Raw genomic sequence first — 27,516 nt, 5'->3', positions numbered from 1 at the left:
AGAAGGAAAAAAGAAAGGTTCAATTAATAAAATATTGAATGACAACAAAGAAAAGGAGATCCTGCCAAGGTTCTCCCTTTCTACAAGAGAGCAAATGTTCAATTCACAATTGCTAACAAATTTGAATGCATTTTGCTTCAATCTCTTCCACTATTTAAGCCCCTGTCCTTCCAATTATAACCACCTTACTAATTCTACGTCTACTTTGTAGCTAACTATTATATAACTTCCTGACTTCCTCAAGTTCTAATTAATGTATTCAAGAGATTTCAGCAACAACATAAGTAGGGGAAGAAAAAATGACTTAGGAAACAGTATGTCAATCGTTCAACTTCGGAAGCAATATCACTACCATGTAAAGAAATGATATGGGAGGAGCTACTTATGGTTTAACTCAAAAATATCTTTAGCTATACAAGTTATGGACAATGTAAAAAGAACAAAGTTAAACAGCGCTAAGCAGCAGGTAGAAAAATAAAAGTAACTTTTAGAGTACATTGAAGGTTACTCCTGTCTCTGTTCTACATCATGAACCTTACTCAGTGATTCTTCTAAAGATTGTAACGCTACATTGTAATGGTCTAGAGAAAGTATCCCCTCCTCCACAACTTGTAAGGCACTTCTAAATAACTGATTAGACCATTGAATGCGGTCGGTATCATTAGTGCAGTCAGTATCATTAGCACCACCAGAGCTGTGATTAGGATGCTTGTAATCTTTCTTCCATCGTGAAAGAATGTATTTGTGAGGTATCTCTTCAACCCCATTAAAATTGAGCACACACAATGCATGCCTACATAGATATCCATAAAAATTAAAGCAACTACAGATGCAACGAACTTCACCAGCTGTCCTACTGTACAAAACTTCAAAATCCCTAATCTCCCGTCGGTTTCCCTCAATCAAAACACGCTCCTTGACCAAGAAAATTATGATGGGGCCATCCACATGCAATTGTGTTGTACCAAAACAAGAATACACCTCTTCCACTTCTAACTGGAATTTCATAAACATTTCTCTTGTGTACATTCTAGAGAGCTGCAATTCAAAGGAACATCTGGTTTTCAGCAAGGGGCTTGAGCTCCTTGATTCAATATCTGAAAAAGATTCTTCCTTGTGCTTCTTGTGAAGAGCTAATTCATACTTATCAAGAAACTCCTTCAGCGGAGTCTGTTTGTGCACATATCTATCAAAAAAAGGGTTAATGCTCTCACCAGGGCGAGCTGCAGACATTCCAGCGAAAAATATGTCCTTCAAATATACTGGAGCCCAACGAACTCGATCTTCATATAGAGAACGAAGCCACTCGTGATCACTAACTCCGAAACGTTGAATCATAAATCCCCATGCCGCTTCAAACTCGATCACTTTCAATGTCTCATAAACTGCTTTAATCAGTGCTTTCCTGATTGCATCATAGTTGTGCAACCCTCCTAATTTTTCAGGTACTTTTTTCATAATTAATGACAAGCCAAAACAATGATGAGATTTAGGAAAAACCTCTACAATTGCACTCTGCAAAGCCTTGCACCTATCAGTAATAATAGTTTGGGGAGAACATCCTGACATGCATTTAAGCCATGTCCTTAACAACCAAAGATAAGACTCTGTAGTTTCACTTGCAAGCAGGCCACACCCTAATAACACTGATTGACCATGGTGATTTATTCCAACAAAGGTCACGAGAGGGATTTCAAATTTGTTTGACAAATAAGTGTTGTCAAAATAAATAACATCGCCAAAGTAACCACAAGAAGCCCTGGACCTAGCATCAACCCAGAATGCATTCCTCAAATGGCCATCATCATTGAAATCCATCAAGTAAAAGAAGTTTGGAATAGTCAACTGCATCCGGCAGAGGAAATTATAAATGGCCTGTGTGTCACCTTTTCTAAGGTTCAACTTATTAGAAGACTCAGAGAAAGTTCTGTCCTCAATTGCACCGCAGTTTGAATTTCCATTACCTCCAGCATCTATCACAAGTGCACGATATAACTTAACCGTCTGCCCCTCAGCTTCAGAGCAAGGCAACGGCTTCCTCTTTGTTCCATTTCCCATCTTCTTAACCGACCTGAGTATCTTAGCACCTAACATGTGGTTATGTTCAAGCGTAACCTCAAGCACCCTCCACCTCTGAGACTCCACCAACCTCATCCTTATCATCGCGGGACAACCAGTTCTCGTCTCTTTCCTCAAATGATTAACGACCTTCATTCTCTTGAAACCCTGGCTGCTACAGCAAAGCACCGCACCATATTTTTCCCGGCTGTTCCGCTTGAACCACGAATTCTTCACCCTCACGCGAAACCCCACCTCCTTGGCATAACAGATGTAATAATTGTAAGCGTCGTCGTACGACTCAAACTCCATTCCAACAGCAGGTGCAACAAACTCCTTTCTTCCTTCAGGAAAACCATTTTGACAGTCCAATTCAATCAGTGTATCGTCTTCTTTGTCTTTCTGAACCACCTCAATGCATTCCCCATCTGGCAATTGTTCGCAGCAGAGAGAGGACTCTTCCATCAAACATAGGACTCCTATCCCCTTTCCCCACCCAATTAATTGCACCTCCTGATCTACCAAAAGAAAAACATAAATTAACTGCAATAAATGATAGGGTTTTTCATTTTAACTTAATCTCGATACCAAAGTATGGCTGTAAATTCAAAACCTAACATCTTGTTCTATTATTTACCTTTGGATTTTCAATCTGTGAAAGCCTTGAAATAAGCAATGGTGAAATATGAAATACACAGAATAGAATAGAAAAAGAGAACCTTAAATTGAAGACTTAGATACGCGATAGAAGAGAATTGAGTAAATAATATTGATGAATAGAGTTACCAACCGTGATTTTGGGTCTTCTCAGACCGAAAGGCACAAGTAAAAGCACAGTATGCTTCTTCTTCTCGCTCTCTAAAGTACACAATTTCGTGTCTTGTTCGAAGAATACCGATTCCAATAAGATTTTGTTCTACAGTTTCACGCTACGCTTTGCAGAAATGATTTTGTTTAAATCTTTCTTTCTTTTAACAAATAAAATAATATACACTAGTAAAGATTATTTATAATAATAAATTTTATACTGATAGACAAATTTATTTATTTTCTATATAAATACTATCAGAGTATCAGATATTAAATATTCATACTTTTTTCCATCTTTATCAAATATTTGTCTCTCTTTAAATGTAAATGTTAGAATGAAATAAGACATAATCTCACATATAGATTCAACATCACCACTTCCTAAATTTTTCTAAAAAAATAAAATAAAACTTTCATATAAACCTCACCTATATCTAGATAGTCTAATTGATTGGTGAGAAAAAAACTCTATATAAACAAACTAGAAATATTAAAAATAAATTCTCAAAACAAGATAAAGATCAAATCATGCAAGTAAAAGTTAAGTCTAACTTATTTATATGATATAATTTTTTTCAAGACTAATTTAACTATCATGATAATTTAATTAAATACATATTTTGTGATAAAACATATAAATAAAACATAAATTTATCTTTAATAATCTTATTATAGGTTGGCAGTAGGGGACACATGTACACTCAACCACAAATTGACGTTGGTATTACACCCATAAATAAAACATCATTATTGCTATTATTTGAACCTCATGATTCTTTTTGTACTTTATACATCAAGCACTCCCTTTCTCTCCAAACAAATAAAAGAAAAAATTCATCATCATTCATTTTATTTTATGAGAAAAATAATCATTAATTTTTAAAATAATTCAATCAGTACTTTGTAATCACATAACCATTAAAATCTTATTTTATTCTCTTTCCACCAACCAAACATACTATAAACAAACAAAAATAAAAATAAAAATTGATGAACTTCTGTATAATAAAAATCCACCGTTAGTTCAAGAAGTTTTTCTTCCCATAAGTATTTAACACTAAAAAATAAGTTGAAATATCCTTCACAACGATGACAGGCAATGTACGTCTTCTTTATATTTCTTTATTCATTTTCTATCACTTTATTTAGGCCTAACTATAATTTTGATTTTTATAATTTAACGTTTTTTTATTTCATTTTTATTCCTGTAATTTTTTTAAATCCATACAAAATATATTAATTTTTTTTTATTCTTTTAAGTGTTTTAGATAACATTTTAAAGTTTAAACAATAAAAAAATACTTGGAACACTAAAAAAATCCTATCTAAAGTATTTTAACAAAAAAACAAAATCAAATTTTACAAGAATTAAAATATTTTTTTTCAAGAACGAAAATTAAAAAATCCTAAATTATATAACCCAAAAGTGTATTTAAACCCTTTATTGATCATATCTGTCATTTTCTCCTCTTTTTTTTTCCATCTTTCTTCTTTCCACCTAGCTACACTCCAAAACGAGATGTTAAGAAGTATGGATCAATATCTGAAAAAGCATTTTTCCACAAGTGCATATTGGCCGAAAGAGCTATAAACCGCACAAGTGCTATACATAAAGCATGACCATAAACCGCTTAGATGCTATTGCTACGAATGAAGTACACTCTGATTTCAAGAACAATCAACCAGTTGAATAAAATCTCATTCCACCAAACCATAAAACAAAAAAGGAATATAGCATGAACAAGATGCCTTTGTATGCCCATACAAAAGAAAGCATATATCGGCCAGAACAAGTCACAAAACATTAGTGGATGACGAGTGTCAATAAGTGAAGAAACCCCATTTTTTGTCTGATAACACAAACAGTTACAAATTCAACTAGTAAGGGATAAGACGACTAAAATGGCACTCAAACGCAAGGTCGTATAAATCACAAATCATAATAAAACACACTGGAACAAGCAAAGCTTGTTAAAAGGTGCAATAGAATTTATGCCACAACTTGGAAAATTGAGAGTTTGGGACCATAACTACCCAAGTTGACCATCCCACAAACTAGGATATTTTCCATGAGTAACTAAGGCTTAAGGAGTGCTGCTCCCACCAGAAAGCCTACTATTTTCTATAATCATTTTAGTTGGCCCGGCTTTTGAACACATCAAGACCCATCTCAGTAGGATCAGTTGCTTGCAGCTCTACTTGAATTCCATCCAGCTCCCTCTTGAATCTGTCTTTGGAGCTTGCATAGATCATCTTGCTCCTCACCCTTGATGTGTCAGGGGACCTACCAGAAGAAGCAATAACAAAATCATTAATGCAGATAAAAACACAGCAGCATGGAAAGCCATCAGCAGATCCAAAACAAACGTTACCATGCAATGAAAAAAATTCTGCTTTTAGGGACATTCCCTTCAGTCAGATACTCAAAATCATAAACAGCATAACGGCACTCATCAGCAGGAAGGCTGGCAGTGAAATCTTCATAGCCTTGGGCTGGCTCACCAAGCTTCTCCACAATGACCTGCTTCTGCTGCTCCTCAATCTTAAAAACTATGAAACGGTGTGTCCTCTTTGTCTTCAGCTCCAAAAACCTTAACTTGCAGTCATCATGGACTGCCATACCAGATGCGGCGTTTGCCTATAGAATTGCAGTTGCAGACACACACCACCATGGTCATCAATACCAAGTAATTGTGCACAAATATGTTGTTAATCTTTTTTTTTCCCATTTAAATTGTTACTCCAGGAAAGAAAAAAAACAAAGGGTTGTTAACTTGTTAACATAATTGGGTTGAAATATGCCATAAAGTAAATCAAATTGCTTACCAAAAAAAAAAGACTAAATTCGTAGATTGATAACAATGAAATATTATAGGAATATGCGACCAACTAAATAAGTAAATAATACTTCCACAAACACGGTATCTTCCAAATCAAGGGGATAGAAGCAGACAGTGATTAGTGCCAAAACAAGTAAACATCAATAAAAATTAAAAAAACCGCGTTACGTTTGTCGTGTCTTCAGTCCCAAAATAAAATCATATTTATTCATTAATAAATCTAATATAGAAACATCATTAAAATAAATCTAATGAAAGAATAAGAATATATGCAACCAAAAACAAAAAAAAAGACAAGAATATATGCTTTAATTGAAATTTCCACGCATAATTATCACATAAAAGAAGTTAAATCAACATGCTCATAAAATTAAAATTAGAATAAAATAAATAAAATGGAATCAATCCACATGTCAGATCACAACCGATTTCTGCGCAGATCAAACACATCACACATCACAAGCTGTTGTAAACTGAAATCCGCAATAAAAATATCATAATAAGCTATGAATTTGGGAAAAACTCAACCGAAGCACCGAAATCAGATCTGAAATCGCCACGATTTATTCCTTTATTTTAAACAAAAAATAAAAAAAGCACCGTTCAAGTTAAACGATCAGATCAAATACGAATCCAGCTCAGAAATTTCGACGCCACTAAATTCAACAAAAAAAAAAACGCTAGAAATTCGCGGACTTAGTTATTGATGCGTGAGAACAAATCGGATAACGAAAAAAGGAAGAGAGAAATTAGAGAAAAAAACCGACCATGGGATGACGATGTTGTTGTGATCGTTGGAGAGAGCGACGGTGAAGGAGAGGATATAGGAGCGCGTGGGAGTGATCGAGGGTTCTGAGAGGAAATGGGAGAATGAGAAATTTGGGAATGGGGAAATGTGGTGGAGCGTCACAAAATTATTAATATCCGCAGCGCACAAACTTTCTTTCTTTCTTTTCGATAGCCCATTGGGCTGAATTGGGGCTTGAGGGCCCAATTGTGTTGTCCCGTACCGTAAATTTCACGGTCTCCCGACCAAATGTGTCGTCCCCTGACCTCGTTCCACCTCCCAAATTTTACCAAACATTATAATCTCAGGGTCCCAGATACTATACTTTGTCCATACACATTACTATATGGATTAAATTAATCAACTATTTACACATTCTTACACAAAAAGACTTCAGTTTTTACACAAATTTCTAGTAGAAATTTACTTTACAACCACGCCATATCATATTCATAAATAGAAATTTATCCAACACATTCTTCAGTCAAAAGTAAAATATTAATTCTTCAAGATATCAAGATTTATTTAAGGGCTAATCACTCCTTTTTTTTTTTTTTACTATACATGAGTCTAAGAAATGAATCTTTTATCATACACTTCGAAGGACACCATTATTTACCCATCATATTATGTCTAAAAATATTCTAGACAATTTCAATGCAAAATATTCTTACATAAATATCCAATAAGAATTGACCATTTTACCATATTATTCTATTCAAAATCAACAGTATAAAAAACAATTTCAACTAAATTCTTTTTATTCTATTTTAAGCAATCATAGAAATATTTGTGTCACGTGATAATTTGTTTAATCTACCAAATTTGTATAAACAGAATCTAAACGAGTTTATTAAAAGGATTATTTTTCTATTATAAAAAGTAAGGATAATCCACGTAACTATTGCATAACTCAATGGTAAATTTCTCCAACACCCAAGCCTGTAGCAGTTGCTTCACTGGAAAATAAAACTTACTAGTTCATCACGCAAATTTACCTCAAATTACCACGACTCAGAAAGAGGGAGCTGTAACAACTGTTAATCATCACGCAAAACATGTGCATGAGGGCGTAAGCCACAGATTTTAATTTTTCTAAAACATTTGTTTATGTTGCAATCATGATTTTGGAGTTTATGACAAGGGATTCATTGCATGTGAACTCCATTTGCATTTGCAACTTTATTTATTTTGATAAATATCTCGAAATTATTGTGGCGCCAATGTAATTATATAATGCTTTGTAAAATCTCATGTCAGCTTCAGATCTTAAATACAGTTGATGTGTAGGAGACAAGCATTGGTACAATGAAAAAGCAGCCAGAGACAGCTCGTCAACAATTATTAGCTTGCTCATGTTGAAAGGCCTGTAGCGTAGACAAAAACAACTACAGAAAGAATTTTTAATTCATTATAACAGATCAGCCAATAATTCTCAAAAAGGTAGTATTAAATGCTTTTCGAACTCTCAAGATAGCAAAATACTTTTTACTTTCGTTACTTTTAAAGGAATTAGAAGAGTTGTGTTATAAACACACATAACATGATAGTATTGCTTAGAAATGCATCATAGTTCATCATGGATTCTTTGTTCTAAAGGAGCCTCTGCATTATTAGGAACACGATTGCCTCTGACTTGATGAAGATTCACGTCATCTGCAACAGCTTGGGGCCTTAGCTCTGCCTGTCCCACCATACCAGCTTTTATGGCCTCAGTAACCTTTCTTTGCAACGTAAGTAGTCCAATTCGCTTGGAAACAACATAAAAAACAGCAAGGGAGAACAACAAAAAACCAACCCCGATTATTACCCTATTCAAAAACATGTTGAGTTTTGTTAGCATTCAGGAAGGGCAAACTGGGTGGAGCATAAAATCCATTTATTTATTTATTTATTTTTCCTTTCCATACCTGTCTATGACATCTTGACGTTGCATTGTGGAGAGGAGATTTCGTGTTCTCATCAACAACGAGCGGTGCCCTTTATATTCACTTTCAGCCTTTTTTAACACACCAGTTGACTCATCTATATATAAAAGCAATTTTGCAAAACAATTAACACCAGTTCATCAAGACAAAGTCAAAACCAATATCATTGAACTAAAGTTTTAACAAGCACTCTAGCACAAACAGTGAACAGAGCAGCTTCTTTACATTTTGCTTGTGCATCAAAGGGAAGGTAAAAGAATCAGCACAAGCTGAAATTGCACAAAGTCAGATTCCTAGAAGAGAAAGCTATAATGCAGTCTATAATCTACTACACATAAGGAACCATAGGTAATTCAAATTTCAAACCTGTATAACTATGTCATTCTTATTCAGTAGACTAAAAAAATCAGGACATAGTTATTAGTGCTCAATACTGATTAAAATATTTGGCTAATATTTAAAAAATTTGAACCAGATCATAGGTTAGCCTAACACCCTCTTGTTCTCTACCCTGCTCTTAATGGCCCAGAGGAACCATTTACAGGTTAATAGGAAAATATGTAAAGTTACTAATGTTGTTGGAACCATATAAGATATCCACAAACTCAACCTATGCCAAACCAAACAAAAGCTCAAGCCTATTTATGGATGGAGTGGGATGATGTAAAGGAAGGTGAAAGAAAGTAAAGGTTTTTAACAATTTTTTGTGTAATTTATATAAGGATCAATAAGAATCCCTCAAATCCCCTATAATATCTTTAAGATTCAGTTCACTCTATAATTAACATCATAGTATATTATGCATTATGGCTCTAAATTTTAGGCTGATAGAGTACACTTTCTTCATATATAATGATTCAAATCTGTCAATTATAACTAGTTCAAACTAATTGATGTCAAAGAAATTTAACAGGCTGCACGATTTTTCAACTTTATTTTCTTCAATATTCAGATTCAAGAGTTTTTTTCATGGTTACTGAGCTTGGGTCGTGGCTGGCAGGATTCTATTCTTAGATCTTATTTTGGTCCATTTATTCTTCTTAATCTTTTGGAGGGGTAAGGTGGGGAAAGGGGGACAAAAAAAGAGAATCCAATGAAAGGAAAAAGTAAATGCTAAAGGAAAGAACATTACACACATACAAATTAGCATCATCGGAGTAAGGCCACCCTTGAAATTAAAAAAAAAAACATTGGCCAACCACCATTCAAAGGTCAAGCCCAAACAGGAAGAAGGGTGATAAACCTAAAAAGTTTCTGATAAGATTCAGGAGCCCACAATGACTGATGTTAATGGCCCAATAGTGCAACAGTTAAGTCATGACCCCAACATATGGAAGGTAAATTCCAGAAAAAAGGGGATGAGGGACACACGGAGACTTAGGGGGAGAGACAGTTATGCTAAATGGAAATTGAGTGTGGCCCAAAAGTAATCAAAGATGGGAAGTGGTCACAACGAGGGCAGCCATGTGACTTTGGGAAAAGGAGAGGAGTTATATGAAATCAGCCTTAGGCTTGGGCAGGAAGTAGGCATCCATCTGCTGCCTCTTGTGATCTTCCCATTCTTTTTTTATTTGATATTCTGCTTGATTTCATTTTCTACTAATATACTTTGATTTTCACAATGTGAGGTTAATACAATCTCCTTTTATATCAATATTTTTCTGGTCCGTATCAGTTTTACCATAGTGCTCTGTTCATATTATGTTAATTTGAAACTCATTACCTACAACCTTCTTTCTTCCAATCTAACTGACTTATTTGGCCAGCTTAAAATTATTCTATACATTTTTATCAGTCTTCAGATAAATTTCACATACACCAAAAAGAAACACGATGTAATACCATTTGAAATTGAAGTACAAATAGAAAGATAAAAGATTCATCATCAATGTAGACAGGGAGAGAGGGAGGAAAAAGTACCTACCAAGAGTCATAAGTGTGCTTGTGTTTCTTTCAACCTCCTAATCAAAGCAGAGATACGATGAGTATGACAATCAACACATCAAAGACAGACAGCACAAAGAAATATTAAGTTTAGAAAAGAAAGAGACCTAACTACGAACCTGAACCATCAATTGACGAGTACGACGAAGGCTTTCCGTGATGCTCTCTGCAGCGGATGTCATTCCTGCTTTTGTCCTGGAAGATCACAAATTAAAGGAAAAAAATACTTCATCCTGTCATCATGCCAACTGATTTTTCCAATGAAATAGCACTAAATGATAAAAAATATGAAAAAAAAAATGCAAAGCATAATTTGAACCCAGCCACATGAGTCATCAAGGACATACTGTAAATTGCGTCTGCGGACTGTGGACTCTTCTCCGCCACCTAGAAGTAGTTCTCTCTGCATCATATAGAAACAGAATAAGCCGCATAGCACAATGTAAAGAAGCACAAATCACACAAGTTCATGATCACATTCACAATATAACAGGTTTGCTGTCAATATATTCCAAATAACATCAGAAAAAGTTAAAATAAGAAAGTAAGTTTATTGCCTCCTCCTGAGCAGCTTTCCTCAAGTTAGCCTTCGCCTGCAGATTGGCATTCCGCAGATTTAACCGCAAACTGTTTAAAAAAAAAAAAAAAAAGCACTATCAAAATGTAAGAAAGAAAGAAATAAGATTTAGATTTCCATTTAAGAGCAAAAGTGGAGAGAGTGGGCGTACTTTTGAGTTAGGGTTTTGGAAGATTGAAGCAAGGCACGAGTGGATTGGACCTCTGGCTCAGAGGGCAACTGAGGAGCGAGAAGATCGAGGGTGAAGAGGAAGGAAGAAAGGAGAGCCAAGCCATCCTGAGCGATTCCATTCAATCTGGCAAGAGAATTATTCTCCTCTTTTGCTCTTGCTGATTTGCCGTAGTCTGCGATTGCCTCAATGTGCTCTTGCGTTTTCTTGTATGTTTCATCCCATTCCTTCTTCACCTTTTCAACCTCCTCCACAACCTTGTCCATCACCGTGGAAAAATAAGACTCACCCTATTAATTTAAGGATTGTGCGGCTTTTGTTCAACTTGCTGTATCTCTGCGTAAAAATGGGTTCCCCTTGTGGAGAGAGATGGATGAGGATTCAGTCTAATCATTATTATCATTCTAAACAAACGTTATTTATTATGTTTTTAGGGACTAAAATTACACTATATATTAAATTTAAGAATCAAAATGTTAGTAAAAAAAATTAAATTTATGGTATAAAATAATAATAAATTGTTAAGTCTATAAATCAAATCAAAAAGTAAATTTTTAACACGTAGATGATATGTAATAAGTTACTACATTATCACTAGAAGTGTAATGTAAGCATAGTTATTTGAGTTAGACTTAATTATATTTTTCACTTTAAACTTTTTAATTACATTTTATTCTAATTTTAAGAAATTTATAAATTTTATACTCTATTATTTATCCATTCATTAACCCAAAAGTTGAGCGTAAAATTTGTCAAAAATAAAAAATTTAAAGATAAAATTCATCAAAAAAATAAAATTTTAAAAATTTTATCAAAAAATTAAAAAATTAGAGGTAAATTTTGTCAAGAAAAGGTTAAGCATAAAAAGTGCATAATTAAAAAGTTGGAGGTAAATAATAAATTTTTTATCCTCATGCTAATAGTAAGATGACAAGGGTAAAATTAATAAGATTTTTAAAAGTTGGAGATAAATGTGTCAAATTAATAAGATTTTAAATGCTTTACTTTGTAATCTATGTGAGCAATGTGGTTATTGTAACCATTGAGGAAACAAGTACCAGTTGCTATCTATACTACATGTCTCTCACTATTTCTTCCTTTTCTACTGGGCTAAATAACTTCATTCGGTATCTAGATTCATCATTAATGGGTATATTTTTTGAAGATTTCTGTTCTTGTAGTTATATAAAACCAGATAGATTTCTAATTAAGTGTATGCTTGGTTTGACATTAGAGAATTGATTATGGGGTTAGGACTGATTTTAGATCGAATTTTACATGTTTGGTTTCATGTTGCAAAAGATTTTAAAATTAATTCTGGATCCAAAATTAATTTTGAGTTGAAACAACTTTGAATAACTTTTGTGTTGCATCTAACTTGATTCTATAATGAAAACATCCAAATATAAATCACATTACTTTAAAATCAATTTTAACTAAATCAATTTTTTTCAAAATTAAGTTTGTCTAACGCTCGTCCAAACACGCACTAAGCAAATTAGAATTCATATTTAAATTCTGTTTGTGTAAATTAAAGGCTGCCAAAGTCTCTTGAGTCAGAACGAACTACATGCAGGTCCCCAGAAGAAACACAACCTGGCCTGACACCATGTAAAAATGCAGCAAAGAGACTAATAGACTTGGGCCTTGTCTTTACACCAATTCAAGATACAGTGAGAGAAGCAGTGGAGAGCCTTTTTAGCTAAAGGCTTCTTGCAGCCCACACCCTCACAGAGTTAGTATTTAGATTTCATTTAGTTTTTCTCTTCGGCAGAAATAACCACTGTTTAATTTTTTCTTCTTCTTTGGTACAAGGTAGAAGTAATAATGAATGTAATTATGCCAAGTTTATTAAGGTAGAAGTAGAGAAATTAATCTCTTATTTTTGTTATATTTATCGCCTTCCTTTGGAAAGTAACATTCATGATCACTTTTGGCTGTATCACTTTTCAAGTTGTCCTGACATGGTATTGTTGTGACTTGTGACTATGTTCATTTTATGATCAAGACTTATGGTTGAGACTTGAATTCTTTCACGTAAAAAAGTGTGCTAAGTGAAAAGTGGGGGTGTAGTTATCTTTGATTTGAATTAAAGTATCTCGTAACCAATTTCAAACTTAAAGATAGATATACTCCTACTTCACTTGATATACTTCAATTTGAGAGGATCCGAATCCAAGGAAAACGTTCTCAATTGTTTTTTACAGCTCCAAAACCATATGAAATTCAACAGGAACTGGCTCTATGTATATAATATAGAGAATATTATATACTCAGACATTGTAATCAATTAAAGAAGTAGTATTTTGCTATAGAATACAAAGAAATAGGCAAAATGTTATAGAAAAACATCACATGATGTCAAATTTGCATTTAAAGTGAACTATTTAACTCATCACAAAGAATCTGGGAGTTCTTTTTCTCTTCCAAGTTTCCAAGAAATTTGCAATTAAGACATATCCTATATTTTGGTTAAGATGGTTGTAACTTGTAGGGCCTTGAGAATGACTACGTATAGTCTAGACAACCCCCTGTGGAAAAATCATACTCAAGTTGGAACTCATGGAGTTGTTATTTGCGTTTGCATTCAATTCAAGTAATATGTAGCTTGTAATTGAAATGTTCGCAAGTGTTTTTGCCAGATCAGCATGCGGTTTATAATAATATATGTTGCAACCTTCCCTTTTTTGGGTGTTAGCATTTTGACAATGGAAGTCTCTTAAATACAGTATCCATTGATTATATTATATAAAATACTTCATGGTCAACTCCTCTTTATCAAGATTCATTCAAGTTATTTTAGCATAGATAATGAATATATAAGATTGACCTAATGATTAGGAAATGAACGAAGAAATTATGGATTTAAATTTTCTCAATTAATATTTCTAATAAAACTATCATACCAACATTCATTGTTAAATATTTTTTTAGGCGAGATAATAACATTGACAACCAACCATTAAACTTGAGGGGTTTTGTAGCGTTCACTTGTATTTTGACAATAACAAGGGTGGATTCTTCAACCATTATTCCATTAAATCAAGTTGCTATAGATACATAAGTGATAAATAGTTTGTCAGAAAGGATTTTTGCTTAATTCTTCAAATTGTTATGGCATCAATTAATCTTCTCTTATTTAAACTTTTTAGGAGCATCCTAACATCAAATTACAATTAATTCTTCATATATCTTTGGTCTTTGAGCTTTGATAATGAACTCGAAGCAATAACTCTTTAAAGGAGACATAATATATAAGGGCATGTTTGGGTGTAAGTTTTTCTAGAAGCACTTCTAGAAGAAGAAAATAAGAAGAAAAAAAATGAAATGAGCTTCTCCATTAGCTAAAATGAGTTTTCCATTAGCAAACCATTAACTAATTTGTAGATGTCATCTCATCTTTTAGAGAAGCTATATTGGTGAGCTTTTAAAAATTAGCTAATGGAGAACTTATTTTTGCTTATGGAAAAGTTCATCTCATTTTTTTTCTTCTTTTAGAAGTGCTACTAAAGAAGCTTACCCAAACAGCCTCATAATATAAATCTATTACCGATCAAATCTCTCGAGTAACCAAATTATTGCTAAAAAAATGATATGGATTTCCAAGATAATATATTTAAGATGTGTGAGCTTGTGAACGAGATCCGCAGATAGTGCTCAAGTAACAAGCAAGCTATGAATAAACGGCATTCTCAACTTGAAGGTGCTACAATTTCCCTACTATTAAGGTGCAGATCACAAGGCATATTATATTACATTCTTTGAACGTCCACACCGGCGCTTCACAATGACCAATGTTCATGTTCAACTAGAAACATGTACAGAACGTGGAAGTATTATCCCTCCTTGGATCTGTATATCATTAAATTTCCCTATTGGTAACCTTAAATTACACAAACATTTCCCCTCCTCTGTTCACTTGTACCTCTTGTTCCTTTCTCTTCTAATCCATCATGGGAAATGAAGCTCATGACCAACAATACTCAAAAAAATTGCAAGCATGTGGTCACAGCCAAAAGCACAAGTTGCCGAAGTCAATTATGCTAGTCATACTCACCAACCTTGTCACCATTTACATCTTCACTGGTCCAATCAGTTTTTTGTACCACTCTTCTCCGAGTCCTCGCGACTCGAACTCTATCTCAAAGGAACTCAACTCCACCAAAGCTCAGATTGCTGCCACTCACTCACTCTTGTCTGAACTGCACCATAGACTTAACTCCTCTAACTTACTTGTCCAGGCACTGCTCATTGATCTCACGCGCCAACAAGAAAAGCAATCCAATGGTGCTGATCAGAATCAAATGAGTTTGAAGGTAGGGAGTGATGACCTCAGTTTTGCACTTGGCCCTCACAAGCTCCCTTTTGGGTACTCACCAAGGATAGGATCAGATGAGATTCACACACCTGTTGGTGCATCATGCATGAGGCTCCATGAAGAGTTAAACCAATATATGTCATATGAGATTGGAGGGGAGTGCCCTATGGATGATGTTCTTGCACAAAGGCTCATGCTCAAAGGGTGTGAACCGCTCCCTCGAAGGAGATGCCGCCCCAAGTCTCCCACAAATTATGTGGAGCCGACACCTTTGCCTGAGAGCCTTTGGACTACCCCACCAGATACTAGCATTGTTTGGGATGCTTATGCTTGCAAAAGTTACCAGTGTCTCATTGACAGAAAGAATAAGCCAGGCTCTTATGACTGCAAGAATTGCTTTGATTTACAAGGTGAAGAGAAGAATAAGTGGATCTTCGATGATGGGGGACTTGATTTTGCAATAGACCAAGTTCTTGCAACAAAAGCGGCGGGGACGATTCGTGTTGGACTTGACATTGGTGGTGGAACTGGAACATTTGCTGCAAGGATGAGGGAAAGGAATGTGATCATCATCACAAGCACACTGAATTTAGATGGCCCTTTCAACAACCTCATTGCATCAAGGGGTTTAGTGCCAATGCATATTAGTATCTCTCGAAGGTTTCCATTCTTTGACAACACACTGGATATTGTGCACTCCATGGATGTGTTGAGTAATTGGATACCAGACACCATGCTTGAGTTTGTACTATATGATGTATACAGGGTGTTGAGGCCAGGTGGTCTGTTCTGGCTGGACCATTTCTTTTGCTTTGGGTCACAACTCAACAAAACTTACGTGCCAATATTGGATCGAATTGGATTCAATAGATTGAGGTGGCATGTTGAAACCAAACTTAATCGTGGGGTTCACAAGAATGTGTTGTACATTTCAGCCTTAATGGAGAAACCAATGACTTAAGGTTAAGTGTATGAATGAATGCATAGGATAACTTAATGAAGATTTTTTTTTTTGAATTATCATGTGAGAAAAGTGAAAGATCTTGACCAATTTAGAAGTTATTCTCTTTCTTGTAAACTTAAACTGTACTCTTAAGATTGATAGTACTCTCTACTCCTAATTTCTTGCATTGGTGGCGATGGTCATGGGTTTCATAATTTTCCAACCAAATTATGAGCAGCAAAGACAACAGAACTGATTAATGGTGATAAAGGTTTTGATACTTGGATACTTTATGCGACATCATTCGGTTAAAGCATTTGTTATCGCTATAACCAAAATAAAAAAGTTGAGCTAGAAAACTTGTTTATTATACTTTTGTTGTTTATTGATAATTTAAAAGGATTAAACTCATTCAAAAAATGAGAAATCATGCCCATATTAAAACTGTTTATACTTTATATTCTACATGTTCCATATCAAAACCTATATTCATTGTACATTTCACATCTTTAGTGGGAGAGAAAGAAGGAAAAGAAATGATAGTCAAGGAAATGTTAACCTTGCTACCACACTTATACTCTGAAGCTCACAGCCACAAACTCTAAATTCCACAATTTCTACTTTTCTGTGTTTTGGCCAAGAAATACTAATAAACAAGTCTCTCTTGACTTCAATCTTGAGAAAAAAGACTAACTTAACTAACTAGGTTCAATTTTTGAATATGTTCTGCACTTGAACCAAAGGACTCATTGCTGTAAGGTTGGTCCAGATGGAAACTCACTATACTTACCTCCTGATATCTATGACTAGATGTTGTGGATGTTACTGATTCAGATGTTAGGTGCATACCAACAGACTGCAACATGTCTTCAATTTCTTTAACCACATCACTCATTGCGGGCCTGTCAGCTCCTGAATCTTCAACACACTCCATTGCAAGGTCCACAAACTTCTCAAAACCCTCCAGTGTTGATCCTGAACAGATGGCCGGGTCAATAATTTTGTGAAGACCATACAAGTCTTTTGTCTTATCTATTGTACTCCTGACCACTTTCACAATGTATTTCCCTCGTTCTATTGGCTTTCTTGCAGTAATCAGCTCCAGTATTAGCACTCCAAAACTATAGACATCACTCTTTTCAGTCAACTTCTGACTAGTATAATAATCTGGATCCAAGTAGCCCTACATTAACAAAATGAATCAGTTCTCATCAGTCATCACTAAAATTTTGAAAACTAGATTTTGCTCCAGACAGATGATGTGTTTCCCTTGTCTTGGTATGTGTTGCATGTGAAACAGCTTAGATGCTTACATAAAATCATGAAAATTCTCAATACAGAAAAAAATTTAGAATGAAAACTTTTTTAAAACTCTGCAAAAGAATGGAATCAATCATTTTCTACCTCCACTAATTTGAAAAATAAGATGTCACCTTCCCATTAGTAATCTTTCCATTTTAAAGAAAAATGCATAGAAGATATATACAAACCATTGTTCCTTTAACTTGAGTGGAGACGTAATCTTTTTCATCATCTAAGATAGACTTGGAGAGACCAAAATCAGAAACTTTTGCAGTATAGTTTTCATTCAGCAAAATGTTGTTTGATTTGATGTCCCTGTGTATAATAGGGGGATCAGCATGTTCATGAAGATAAGCCAAACCCCTGGCAGCACCAAGGGCTACTTTCAGTCTTCTACTCCAGCTCAACACAATTCCAGATTCCCCTGCATAGATTATACGCATGTTATGACTTATTAGGTACAATAAATATAATGAATTTGACATATCTCATCAAGCAACTATTTCCAGATTTGAAAGTCATAATTATAAGAAACATTAGAACTAGAGTTTTAGTATGTTTATCTTTCAGAAACAGATATTGTGTAGTGCTTTGCCAATGTGGTAAGTGGTCACACTTAGGAAACTGAATGGTGACTGGTGAGTACTGACCAAAAGGCGGATGTAAATGTAAATAATCCAATTAAATTAGTTAAAAATTCCAAACAGATAGCAATATCCGCTGTAGATACATATAAATACCTGTGAGAGCATCCTTCAAAGTTCCATTTGGAACAAACTCATAAACCAGCATTTGTTCTTCTCGTTCAAAGCAGAATCCCACAAGGCTAACCAGATTCTTGTGGTGGACCCTTGAAAGGAGTTCAATTTCAGCTTTGAATTCTAGCCCTCCCTGCTTTGATTCTCTTTGAGCTCGTTTTATGGCTACCACTTGCCCACTGGGAAGAGTTCCCCGATAAACCTGTGAACATTTACTTATTTGTCTATTGTTAGAAGCATATAGTTAAATTTCTGTCAACAAATGTTACATTTATTAAAATGTTCATATAAAATTTGTTGCTAATGAATGACTAGCACGTCTGTGTTTCTGCCAGGTGTTTCTAAATCATACTTATACGCTATTATGAAAAAAAGTATAGCGTGAGAAGCCTTCAAGGCACACTACAATAAAAATGAAACAGTCAATTAATATATATATATATATATTTCTATTTTAATTTTTTGGTCCAAAAAAACATTTCAACTGACAGGAAATACTTAGTGAACAGTTGAGAACAAATATCAGGTGAGAACTATTCTCATGAGAACAAGAAATCATGACCAGTCATGTATGGTTGTATGATTAAACTTTGATATTCTCATATGGATAGTTCTCATGCGCCCTGTATGTTTGTACGCATGTATAAATTACAACAGTGCATTAGAGTTAACAAGAAACATTCAGGACCTTTCCATAACCCCCTGATCCAATATCATTGTCTTGTGAGAAGTTGTTTGTGTATTTCTTAATTTCTTTAAATGAAAACTGCCTTGCTGCTTTTAACTGAGGAGTGCCGCAGTTGCTTTTATTTGGATCCCAGTTTCCTGCATTTTGTGTAAATTAATATTAATCAACAGAATTCCATATAACTCTAGGAACTGAGTTTATAATCATTTACCAAAAGGATTGCTTCGAGAAATGGCTCTTTCTGCTCTTCTCTTCTGGCAGAAAGCATAAACACCTGCAAGGACTAATAAAACAAGCATAACGGAAGAACCACCAACTGCTACTCGAATAATTAAGACCTTGCTTGATGAATTAGTTGACTCCTTCGGTCCTTTATTATGAGAAAGAAGATAGACAAATTAGTATTATTATTTCTGTCTCTAGGAAATGGGATGAAAAAGTTAGTAGTGTAGTTACCATCACCTTGGTTTCCTGTAATAAAATCATATGGACTAGTAGCACTTAGGTTGCCAAGAATAGAGCTTATTGTAGATTTGTCTTGTCGGTCGAAACGATCTTGGCCTCGTGGGAAAATTTGTATGGTATACACAAAACTATGAAATGGATCTGAAATGATTAAAGAAACTGAATCCACAGGTAGATCATGAGATTGAAATTCTTGCAAAAGATGTTTCTCCAGGGATGTTGTGTCTCTCCATTCAAAATATGAGGGTGCTCTGAAAGTCAAAGTTCCTGTAATTGGATATCCACATATGCACTTGGGACTTAGAATCTGATCTCGACTGCAACTATCAGGTGGACATTTATTTTGTGGTTCTGTATCTAAGATGTTGTGTTTTTTGCAGTAACTCCTCTCCATAGCTCCTGTTTCTGTACAAATGGGGTTGGACTCAAGTCTGCAGACAAAAGTGCAGTCAATACTTGAGCCATGTAGAGGGGCTAAAAAACAAAGACTTGTAAATAATGAATCTTATGCTTGAAAAGAAACTAAAATTGTTTGAAGTGACAAAATAACCTATGTATCCAAGAAATACAGAAAAAAACAGCCAGAATCATGAACAGGTATGGCTTACATTATCGTGATATTCTCTGGGAGATCATTTTGTTGCTCGAAGTCCTGAATTGAATTTGACTTCAAATTAACAAGTTTCAGGTGTTTTCTGTTGTTGGTGCCAATATCCAAGGTTCCACCAAGGTTGTTGTTGTTTAGCACACTATGAATATGTTAAATGTTAGAGCATTTATGATGTAGTATATTACTAAAACAACGATGAATGTGTAACCACTATTTTTTATTTCTGAAAGTGGAGACTGTAAGATTAATCATTGAGACAGGTAACTCACACATTTTGTAAATAGGCAAGGCTAAATAAATTAACTGGAATGTTTCCGTTAAGGTCCACACTCTCCATTTGTCTGCCAAACAACAAAAGACCAAACAATATTGAATTGTTGAAACCAGATAAATAGAGAACTCAAGGGTGAAACAAGTGGAAAAGAAAGACATACAATGTTGTTAAATTCTTCAGATTTGAAAGCCACAGTGGAAAATCTGACTTGTCAAAGCTATTGTTGCTCAAATCCCTTCAACACAGATTTTGACGAATTGATTCATTGTCACACAAGAAACATTCACTACAAATGAGAGAGGTTGAGTAATAATATTCCAACTGTCACAGACAAACGCTTTGTTACTTACAAGTATTTTAGGGAGTTCATCCCAGTAAGGTTTGGCAGGGCACCTTGCAGCTTATTGTTGGACAACAACCTGAAAAAGTGAAAAGTATAAAACAAAAAATCTTGCCGTACAAAGAAGAATAAACTCTAGTTGGTACATTGGAATTTATGTGCTTACAGGTCTGTGACATTGGTAAGGTTGCTGAGGGTCTGGGGCACATATCCATTCAATGAATTATTTTCAAAGCGTCTGCTAGCAACAAAAATATATTTAAGCCAAAAATCATCTAGCAAACTCTGCCAATGAATTTGTTTGAGGATGTAATATGGTCAATTAGTCACTCACACCAACGTCAGACTCTTAACTAGTCCAAGCGTTTCTGGAATGCTTCCAACTAGTTTATTACTGTAAAAAATCCTGCCAATAAAGATATTCCAGAGTATGTTAGAAAATGTGTTGTCACACACACACACACACATATAAAATAGGGTAGATCTCAATTAAACTCGAGAATTTCTTTTCTATCAACCATTCATCATTAGAAGATAGACAGTAAGAAGACTGTCTAAACATGTAAGTGTCTGCATGTCTGTTCATTTTTACAATATCACAGTTAGTGTAAATTTTCACTATGGTCATATTAAGTTTCTGACAAGTGACAAGTGCGTTTTATTGGCAAGTTTCAATCAAAATTCCATACCTGTGACCTGTACAATTGATTATATGAAAGTGGAAAATTCTGCATACTGGCTCAATCATATTCAAAGACTACAAACGACAAATATTAAGAACAACTCTTACACATGTATCAGAGTCATTTTCGAGCTAAAAAGTTTTGGAGGAATTTCTCCTGAAAGCCTATTCTTCCCAAGATGACTGCAGACAATATTAGAAATATGTTGGATAGATTTTTTATCACGTTAAGAAAATTCACTGATACAGAAAAACTGGCAGCTGAAGAAAATTGACGTACAAGTGCAGTGTTTTTTGCAACATATCAAGACCAGAGGTAGTGCCACTAGATACTGGGATGGATCCATCAAGCTGATTGTCAGCTAAATCTAGCCAAGTAAGATTTGACAGATTGCCAATAGAAGGTGGAATTGGTCCAACAAAATTGTTGGAGTTTAAAGATCTGCAATAGGAAGTTGTTGATTTAGAGTATTAACCAAGAATTAAACACACACCAAAAGGGTGTTATTTGAATTGATTCACACACAAAAAAATGAAACAGTAAAAAATATGCTTACAAGAAAACAAGCTGTTCTAGAAATCCTATTTCATCTGGAATACGACCAGTAAAACCACAACCAACTAGAACTCTGCAAGATAAATGAAAAAGTACTACTTTTGTTAGAATTGTTTCATTATAATGTTCATGATACGACCATAATCTTTTTGTTTTGTTTTTTTTAGTGTTGTTGGTATCGAGTTATAAACTTGACAATAATCAATAATATTACTTACAATTTTAATAGCTTCTTCAAGTTTCCAATTTCTTGTGGAAGTGATCCTGTGAGGCCCCTATTGTATGAGAGATCCCTGTAGAAGGAAAAAACAATTAGGAAAGAAACATTAATCTATTCATGAAAATTGGTCTCCAATTTAACACACAAACCAAGGAAATTATGATTCATTTGGATACTTTTCTAATCACTTAGCCTAACATAAGCTCGTGGCTTTTGCAAAACTTTTTTTTTTGTGCCTTTGTAAACTAAGAATCTCCAATATTTCCAATAACTTACAATAGATCCTTTCAATCTTTAAATTCAAAGGCTTACAGAATCTCCAACTCAGAAAGTGATCCAATATCTCCTGAAAGGTGGCCAGTCAAGCCAATATCTGATAATGATCTGAAGCACCAGACAACAGGTTATAGTCTCTCAGAAGTACAGATTAATTCAGGAAAAAAAAAAGAGTAAAAAAGACGGAGATAATCAGAAGAAACATTACATGGAAATAACACGTGAGTTTTTGCACTTAATGCCTTCCCAGTCCTTGCAAGGATCTGAACCCTCCCAATTGGGAGTTGGGCTTAGCCAAGAACCTCTTAGAGACTTTAGGACTGCAACTGCATAAGAATTTTACGTTGAAAAGTATCAAATTATATATTCCGGTCATTGAAGTCTTCAATCTTAACACAACCAAGTATCCAACCATTTGATTATTAAACTTGGGCATCCATGCAAAAGGTTAAGACTTGATCATTTGATGAAGACTTCTCAGTTCTCTATTGCATGAAGAATCATGCTTGTTTTGCTTGTTTCTTAATGTGAAGACATGAATTATAAAGATAAGTGTATGATCACAAAACACATAGTCAAAACAGAACTTACAATCACTATTAACATCTTGTGCTACTGCAAGCAACAAAAAGTTGAAGGAAAGCACTAGTAGTAGTATCAGTATTATTCTTTCACCCATGATCAACTTAAAGTAGAACTCAAAAGTCTTGCCACAACACTCATAATAACTCTTTAGTGTTGAATTAACAAAACTCTATTCTTTATTATCGTCCACTCACCTTTTTATCCAGTTATAGGAAAGTTGATGACAAACGCAATATTGATTTGAAGTTTTCATTTTCACTTATATGGTGTTCAACCTTGTCTTTCCTACACGATGTGAGACTTCACCTTGCACTTGTACTCCAACAATCTCCCTCCCAAGTATGAAACTCTTCCACATGATAATCTCCCCCTCAAGCGGAAGTGATTATCATCCACGAATATTCCATGTTGACCATTAGAGTCCACATGCTCTAGATATTTTTATCGCCGCTCCACTCATAGGACACGTCTCCTGGACCCACCGACAGGAAGACGTTCGATACAAGAGATATGATAATTACTATGCATACATAATTTGTGGATTTAAATCACATGACAATTATCTTATTTTTCTCTCTTTTAATGCTTCTTTTGGGTTAAAACATTAGGAATTTAGCTTTTTCTGAGTTTTTGTCCAATGAATATTAAAGCTAGTTAATTTATAGTGTTTTTAGTTGTATTTTTTTGTAAAATTACACAACAGGAGACATGAAAGATGGTTGAAGAACTAAAATAGCGCGTTCAACGCGTCAACAAGAGGTTATAGGATTTAGGCATTGAAAAATATTTATTTCCTAAAAACTTGAAAAGATAATCCATTTTTAGGGATAGAATGATATTATTTAGTCCAAATAATACATCAATAATACATCTCTACTCATAATTCAATTGAAGTGAATTTTTATTTTGCTGTTTAGATTTTTTAAAGCATTTTACTGTTTAGAAATGAATGAGAAAATCTTATTTATACATGTATTAGAAGACAAGTTTAGACGAGTGGAGACGGAAAGACCTGTCTTGTCAGTATTAGAAGACCCTCAAATCCAAGTCTTCCTCAACCGTAGAAAATGTAAAATATAATAAATCCTGTCTTGTCAGTATTAGAAGACCCTCAAATCCAAGTCTTCCTCAACCGTAGAAAATGTAAAATATAATAAATCAAACAGATGGCCAATTGGAGAAACAAAGGTCAAAGGCTAAATCCTCGTGCTTTGACCTTTTTACTCACTACAAAGAAATTGGGGAATTAGAGATTCTCTTACGCATTCTAATACTGATGTTATAGCTAAAAAAGACTCTAATAATGCAATACTTACAGATGAATCTATAAACGAATTGAAGAAACAAAAATGCAATATTTGTGCATCTAATATTTTTTAAGAACAAAATTCATATATAGTATTTCTAGCAGAACATCCAGTAATTAATATCAATTTTTATTATGAGCTACATATATAAAAATCTAATTTTAATTAAAAATGATTAATTTTAAAAGTGCTTAAAACACTGCATCTACATGTAATTAAATTGGTTTATTTTTAATTGAGATAGTTCATCTTTGTAAATTTCGTGAACCCTCTTTAACTTATAATTGATTATTTTAAATAAAGTTGTCATTGTATTAAGAGAAAAATATTTATTATTAATAACTAATTATTAATATTATGCACATATAAACATAATTTTATTAAAGTAAATTATTCTTTGATCCATGGAATAAGGTGAGGTTGAATGTTTCCGCACCATTCTAAATAAGTATATATAGTACTTGATGACTCCATTTGCAAGAAATAACTTTTGTTGCATAATTGATTGATTTGCACATTGACTGAGTCCGATTAATAGAACTTTTGGAACTTTAGACATCCACAATAGCCTAATCCGAGGGTTACTTTATATTACTAATGTCTTCTGGATATATAGCAATGTTTTGTCGTTGTTTGTAATCAAGGAGAGTGGATAAGAAAAGAACTTTACTAAAAGTCTAAAACTGTGAGCTAGGTTGCCCGTATATGAATCAATCAATCAATTCTTGGACTCTTTGAAAAGTAGAAATAACTAGCTCGATGATACGATGAGAATGCATAGTGTCACCCATAATTTGTATTGAATTATTTGATATTTTTTTATCCTGATATATATATATATATATATATATATATATATATATATATATATATATATATATATATATATATATAAAATTAAAAAAGATAAATAAAAATTTGAAACTTTATTCAAATCGTTTAAACAAACTCGTGGGAAAAAAATCACATTTGTTTCACTGTTATCAAATAAAATTTATTAAAAATATCTCTAGCTTAAAAGACCGTCCAGATTTAAAAAAAAACTCAAATTAAGTAATGGAATAAAATAAAGTAAAATACATTTTTGGACCATCATGCAATTAAAACAGAAACTCATGATCCAATGTCACATTCCATTAGAGTATTGTGTCTTAGTATCCTTTATAACATCCAATTTTCCGTAACTAAATTAAAAAGGATTTTTAGTAAAAAATAATAATAAATAAAGTTTTAGAAAATGATGAGGTTTTTATAATTAAATAAATAAAGAGAAATAATTTTATTAAAATAATAGTTTGAAGAAAAAAATATATTTTATTTATTTATTTGATAGGGAATAAAATAGAATTTATTTTTTATAAACTGATTAAAATAAATAAATAAAGTAAATAGTTTTCAAACCGAGGATGCCTCCTCTTCCCCTCATTTTTATTTTTCTCTCTTCTCTTCCCAAAACCTTCTCTTTTTCCCACAGACCACCAAATCTGTCTCAGAAAACAACGATCTCAAACTCATTCACCTTTGGATCGTCGTGAAAATTAAGCACCAAGTTTGCAACTCAATTTGCTGAGAGAAAAACCCTTCGCATTGTAACTTTTCCATTCCCGCAAAAACCCAGAGTTGTCTCGGTAAAACTACGATTCCAGATTCGTTAACCGTTGGATTGTCGTGAAATTTTGGTATGTGATTCGCAATTCAATTGTGCACACCTTCACCATTGGAATTTGCGAGATAATATTGACGGAGAGAGAAAATGGAATCTCACGAAGACATTACAAATGGAGGCTTCAATCCCTCCTCATTTTCTCTAACTTTTGAGAACTCTAAGAGAGCAACCGGAGGAGGAGCTCTAGAGAGTACCAGAAACATCTTAATTGATAACGGAAAACGCTTGAGTGACTACATCGAGGTAAGTGATGAATTATTCACAATTGAGGATTAGTAAGAACATATGTAGGGATCCTTAAAGTATCAATTGAAATAGGTTTTGGGGTGTTTCTGCAATTTTTATTTTATCCTTATAATTATAACTGTGAATTATATACTTTTGATGAACCAGTTGATGTCCCAATGAGAAATTGTTATGAAATTGATGTGTTCTTGTATTGAGTCTGAATCTTATAAATTGAACCTTTGTCTAATTAGCGTGAATTGATGAAATTAAGCAAGTAGAGATTTAGCGTAAGAAGGAGTGAGATATTGCTTTTGTATTTTCCTCTTTTCATGTTTTTTTGGTTTTTTTTATAGTTTAAAATTAATATTATATTTGAAATTGACCAAAGATTTCTAGTAGACTGTGTGTTGTATTCTTAGATAATATATATGAATTCATGTATACTTATATATACGAGAAAGTGTTCATATAGTTATTTAGAATTGATACATTGAAAGCTTACTTTGAAATTCATGATCCAATATGATGTATGTTGCTGATTTTATATATATAGATTTAGCTATATATTTATTTATATTAATATTTTATGTAAATAATATTGTAGTGTTGTTATAGTGTGATTCCAAAAATTATTTAAGTGTTGGAGTTTGAGAATATTATGGTTAGATTTAAGGTACATGTGTGTATTGAGTTGTGAGCTGTGAATTATACAATAACCCGACCAGTGTTGATATTGAGAAAAGTTTTGATACACAGTGTTAAGGAGAAAGTGTAGGTTCCTATTTTGGAACCAATGTTAAATTGTAGCACAATGCGTTAAACGTGTTTGAAACGCGAGTGTGAGGTTGTGGGTATTATATAATTCATAAGCAGTGTTTATAAATGGAATATGTGATGAATTGTGGGATAAGCAGTATGATTTTTCCCAAAAGAAATGCATGATTTTCCCCCTTTTTTCCTTTTAAAACGCAGCGCAATCGTGTTTTGCGATATTAACCGTGTACTAAGCCGACATGTGCTCGATAAGCGCACGTGCAAAGTCCAGCTGGCATAAGTGATGTGTGCTAAGCCGCAAGGTGTTGACTAAGCCGTAGATGCGCGCTAAGCCGTCAGATGCAGGCTAAGCCGCAAATGTGCGCTAAGCCACCACATGCAGGCTAAGCCGCAGATGCGCGCTAAGCCACT

General features: G+C 33.9%; 5 protein-coding genes across 6 annotated transcripts; 1 reads left to right on the top strand and 4 right to left on the bottom strand.

Moving 5' to 3' along the window:
• Nucleotides 1-317: 317 nt before the first annotated feature.
• LOC114368866 (protein FAR1-RELATED SEQUENCE 6) lies at nt 318-3,018 on the bottom strand. 2 transcript variants are annotated; one of them, XM_028326143.1, is made up of 2 exons: nt 2,849-3,018; nt 318-2,576 (listed from the first exon to the last, which is right to left on the bottom strand). In XM_028326143.1, exon 2 carries the CDS (start codon nt 2,521-2,523, stop codon nt 505-507), a length of 2,019 nt encoding a protein of 672 aa, XP_028181944.1. In that variant the 5' UTR covers nt 2,524-2,576; nt 2,849-3,018; the 3' UTR covers nt 318-504. The 2 variants fall into 2 exon arrangements, with proteins under 2 accessions (XP_028181944.1, XP_028181943.1); XM_028326142.1 differs by having other exon boundaries at nt 318-2,571.
• A 1,564-nt stretch (nt 3,019-4,582) lies between these two features.
• LOC114367234 (actin-depolymerizing factor 2-like) lies at nt 4,583-6,633 on the bottom strand. The gene is made up of 3 exons (XM_028324380.1): nt 6,476-6,633; nt 5,241-5,506; nt 4,583-5,152 (listed from the first exon to the last, which is right to left on the bottom strand). The coding sequence occupies exons 1-3, from the start codon at nt 6,476-6,478 to the stop codon at nt 5,002-5,004; spliced, it is 420 nt and encodes a 139-aa protein (XP_028180181.1). The 5' UTR covers nt 6,479-6,633; the 3' UTR covers nt 4,583-5,001.
• A 1,251-nt stretch (nt 6,634-7,884) lies between these two features.
• Nucleotides 7,885-11,515, bottom strand: LOC114368955. The gene is made up of 7 exons (XM_028326257.1): nt 11,096-11,515; nt 10,925-10,994; nt 10,715-10,770; nt 10,487-10,562; nt 10,348-10,384; nt 8,406-8,520; nt 7,885-8,306 (listed from the first exon to the last, which is right to left on the bottom strand). Exons 1-7 carry the CDS (start codon nt 11,377-11,379, stop codon nt 8,063-8,065), a joined length of 882 nt encoding a protein of 293 aa, XP_028182058.1. The 5' UTR covers nt 11,380-11,515; the 3' UTR covers nt 7,885-8,062.
• A 3,384-nt stretch (nt 11,516-14,899) lies between these two features.
• On the top strand, nt 14,900-16,451 carry LOC114367644. The gene has a single exon (XM_028324827.1). The coding sequence runs from the start codon at nt 15,067-15,069 to the stop codon at nt 16,390-16,392; it is 1,326 nt and encodes a 441-aa protein (XP_028180628.1). The 5' UTR covers nt 14,900-15,066; the 3' UTR covers nt 16,393-16,451.
• A 343-nt stretch (nt 16,452-16,794) lies between these two features.
• Nucleotides 16,795-23,295, bottom strand: LOC114367643 (probable leucine-rich repeat receptor-like protein kinase At5g49770). The gene is made up of 19 exons (XM_028324825.1): nt 23,137-23,295; nt 22,754-22,871; nt 22,582-22,653; nt 22,268-22,342; nt 22,051-22,122; nt 21,774-21,935; nt 21,602-21,676; nt 21,146-21,217; nt 20,978-21,049; nt 20,822-20,890; nt 20,632-20,706; nt 20,467-20,538; nt 20,196-20,336; nt 19,585-20,018; nt 19,334-19,492; nt 19,123-19,259; nt 18,417-18,636; nt 17,865-18,100; nt 16,795-17,557 (listed from the first exon to the last, which is right to left on the bottom strand). The coding sequence occupies exons 1-19, from the start codon at nt 23,222-23,224 to the stop codon at nt 17,069-17,071; spliced, it is 2,838 nt and encodes a 945-aa protein (XP_028180626.1). The 5' UTR covers nt 23,225-23,295; the 3' UTR covers nt 16,795-17,068.
• Nucleotides 23,296-27,516: the final 4,221 nt, after the last annotated feature.

The sequence above is a fragment of the Glycine soja genome, chromosome 9 (genome assembly GCF_004193775.1).
Source record: "Glycine soja cultivar W05 chromosome 9, ASM419377v2, whole genome shotgun sequence".
NCBI lineage: Eukaryota > Viridiplantae > Streptophyta > Magnoliopsida > Fabales > Fabaceae > Glycine > Glycine soja.
This window is presented reverse-complemented; position numbering and strand designations above follow the sequence as displayed.

Excerpts from the sequence above, each read along its gene's own strand:
- LOC114367234 (XM_028324380.1), bottom strand. Across the intron at positions 5,153-5,240 it reads AGAATTTTTTTCATTGCATG|GTCCCCTGACACATCAAGGG; the intron begins GTAACGTTTGTT and ends TTCTTCTGGTAG.
- LOC114367644 (XM_028324827.1), top strand. The coding sequence starts at position 15,067 with ATGGGAAATGAAGCTCATGACCAACAATACTCAAAAAAATTGCAAGCA.
- LOC114368866 (XM_028326143.1), bottom strand. The coding sequence starts at position 2,523 with ATGGAAGAGTCCTCTCTCTGCTGCGAACAATTGCCAGATGGGGAATGC.
- LOC114368955 (XM_028326257.1), bottom strand. The coding sequence starts at position 11,379 with ATGGACAAGGTTGTGGAGGAGGTTGAAAAGGTGAAGAAGGAATGGGAT. Across the intron at positions 10,995-11,095 it reads TCCAAAACCCTAACTCAAAA|TTTGCGGTTAAATCTGCGGA; the intron begins GTACGCCCACTC and ends TTTTTTAAACAG. Across the intron at positions 10,385-10,486 it reads CTCGTCAATTGATGGTTCAG|GAGGTTGAAAGAAACACAAG; the intron begins GTTCGTAGTTAG and ends TGCTTTGATTAG.
- LOC114367643 (XM_028324825.1), bottom strand. The coding sequence starts at position 23,224 with ATGGGTGAAAGAATAATACTGATACTACTACTAGTGCTTTCCTTCAAC. Across the intron at positions 22,872-23,136 it reads ACAAGATGTTAATAGTGATT|TTGCAGTCCTAAAGTCTCTA; the intron begins GTAAGTTCTGTT and ends ATTCTTATGCAG. Across the intron at positions 18,637-19,122 it reads GATCAGGGGGTTATGGAAAG|GTTTATCGGGGAACTCTTCC; the intron begins GTCCTGAATGTT and ends AAATGTTCACAG.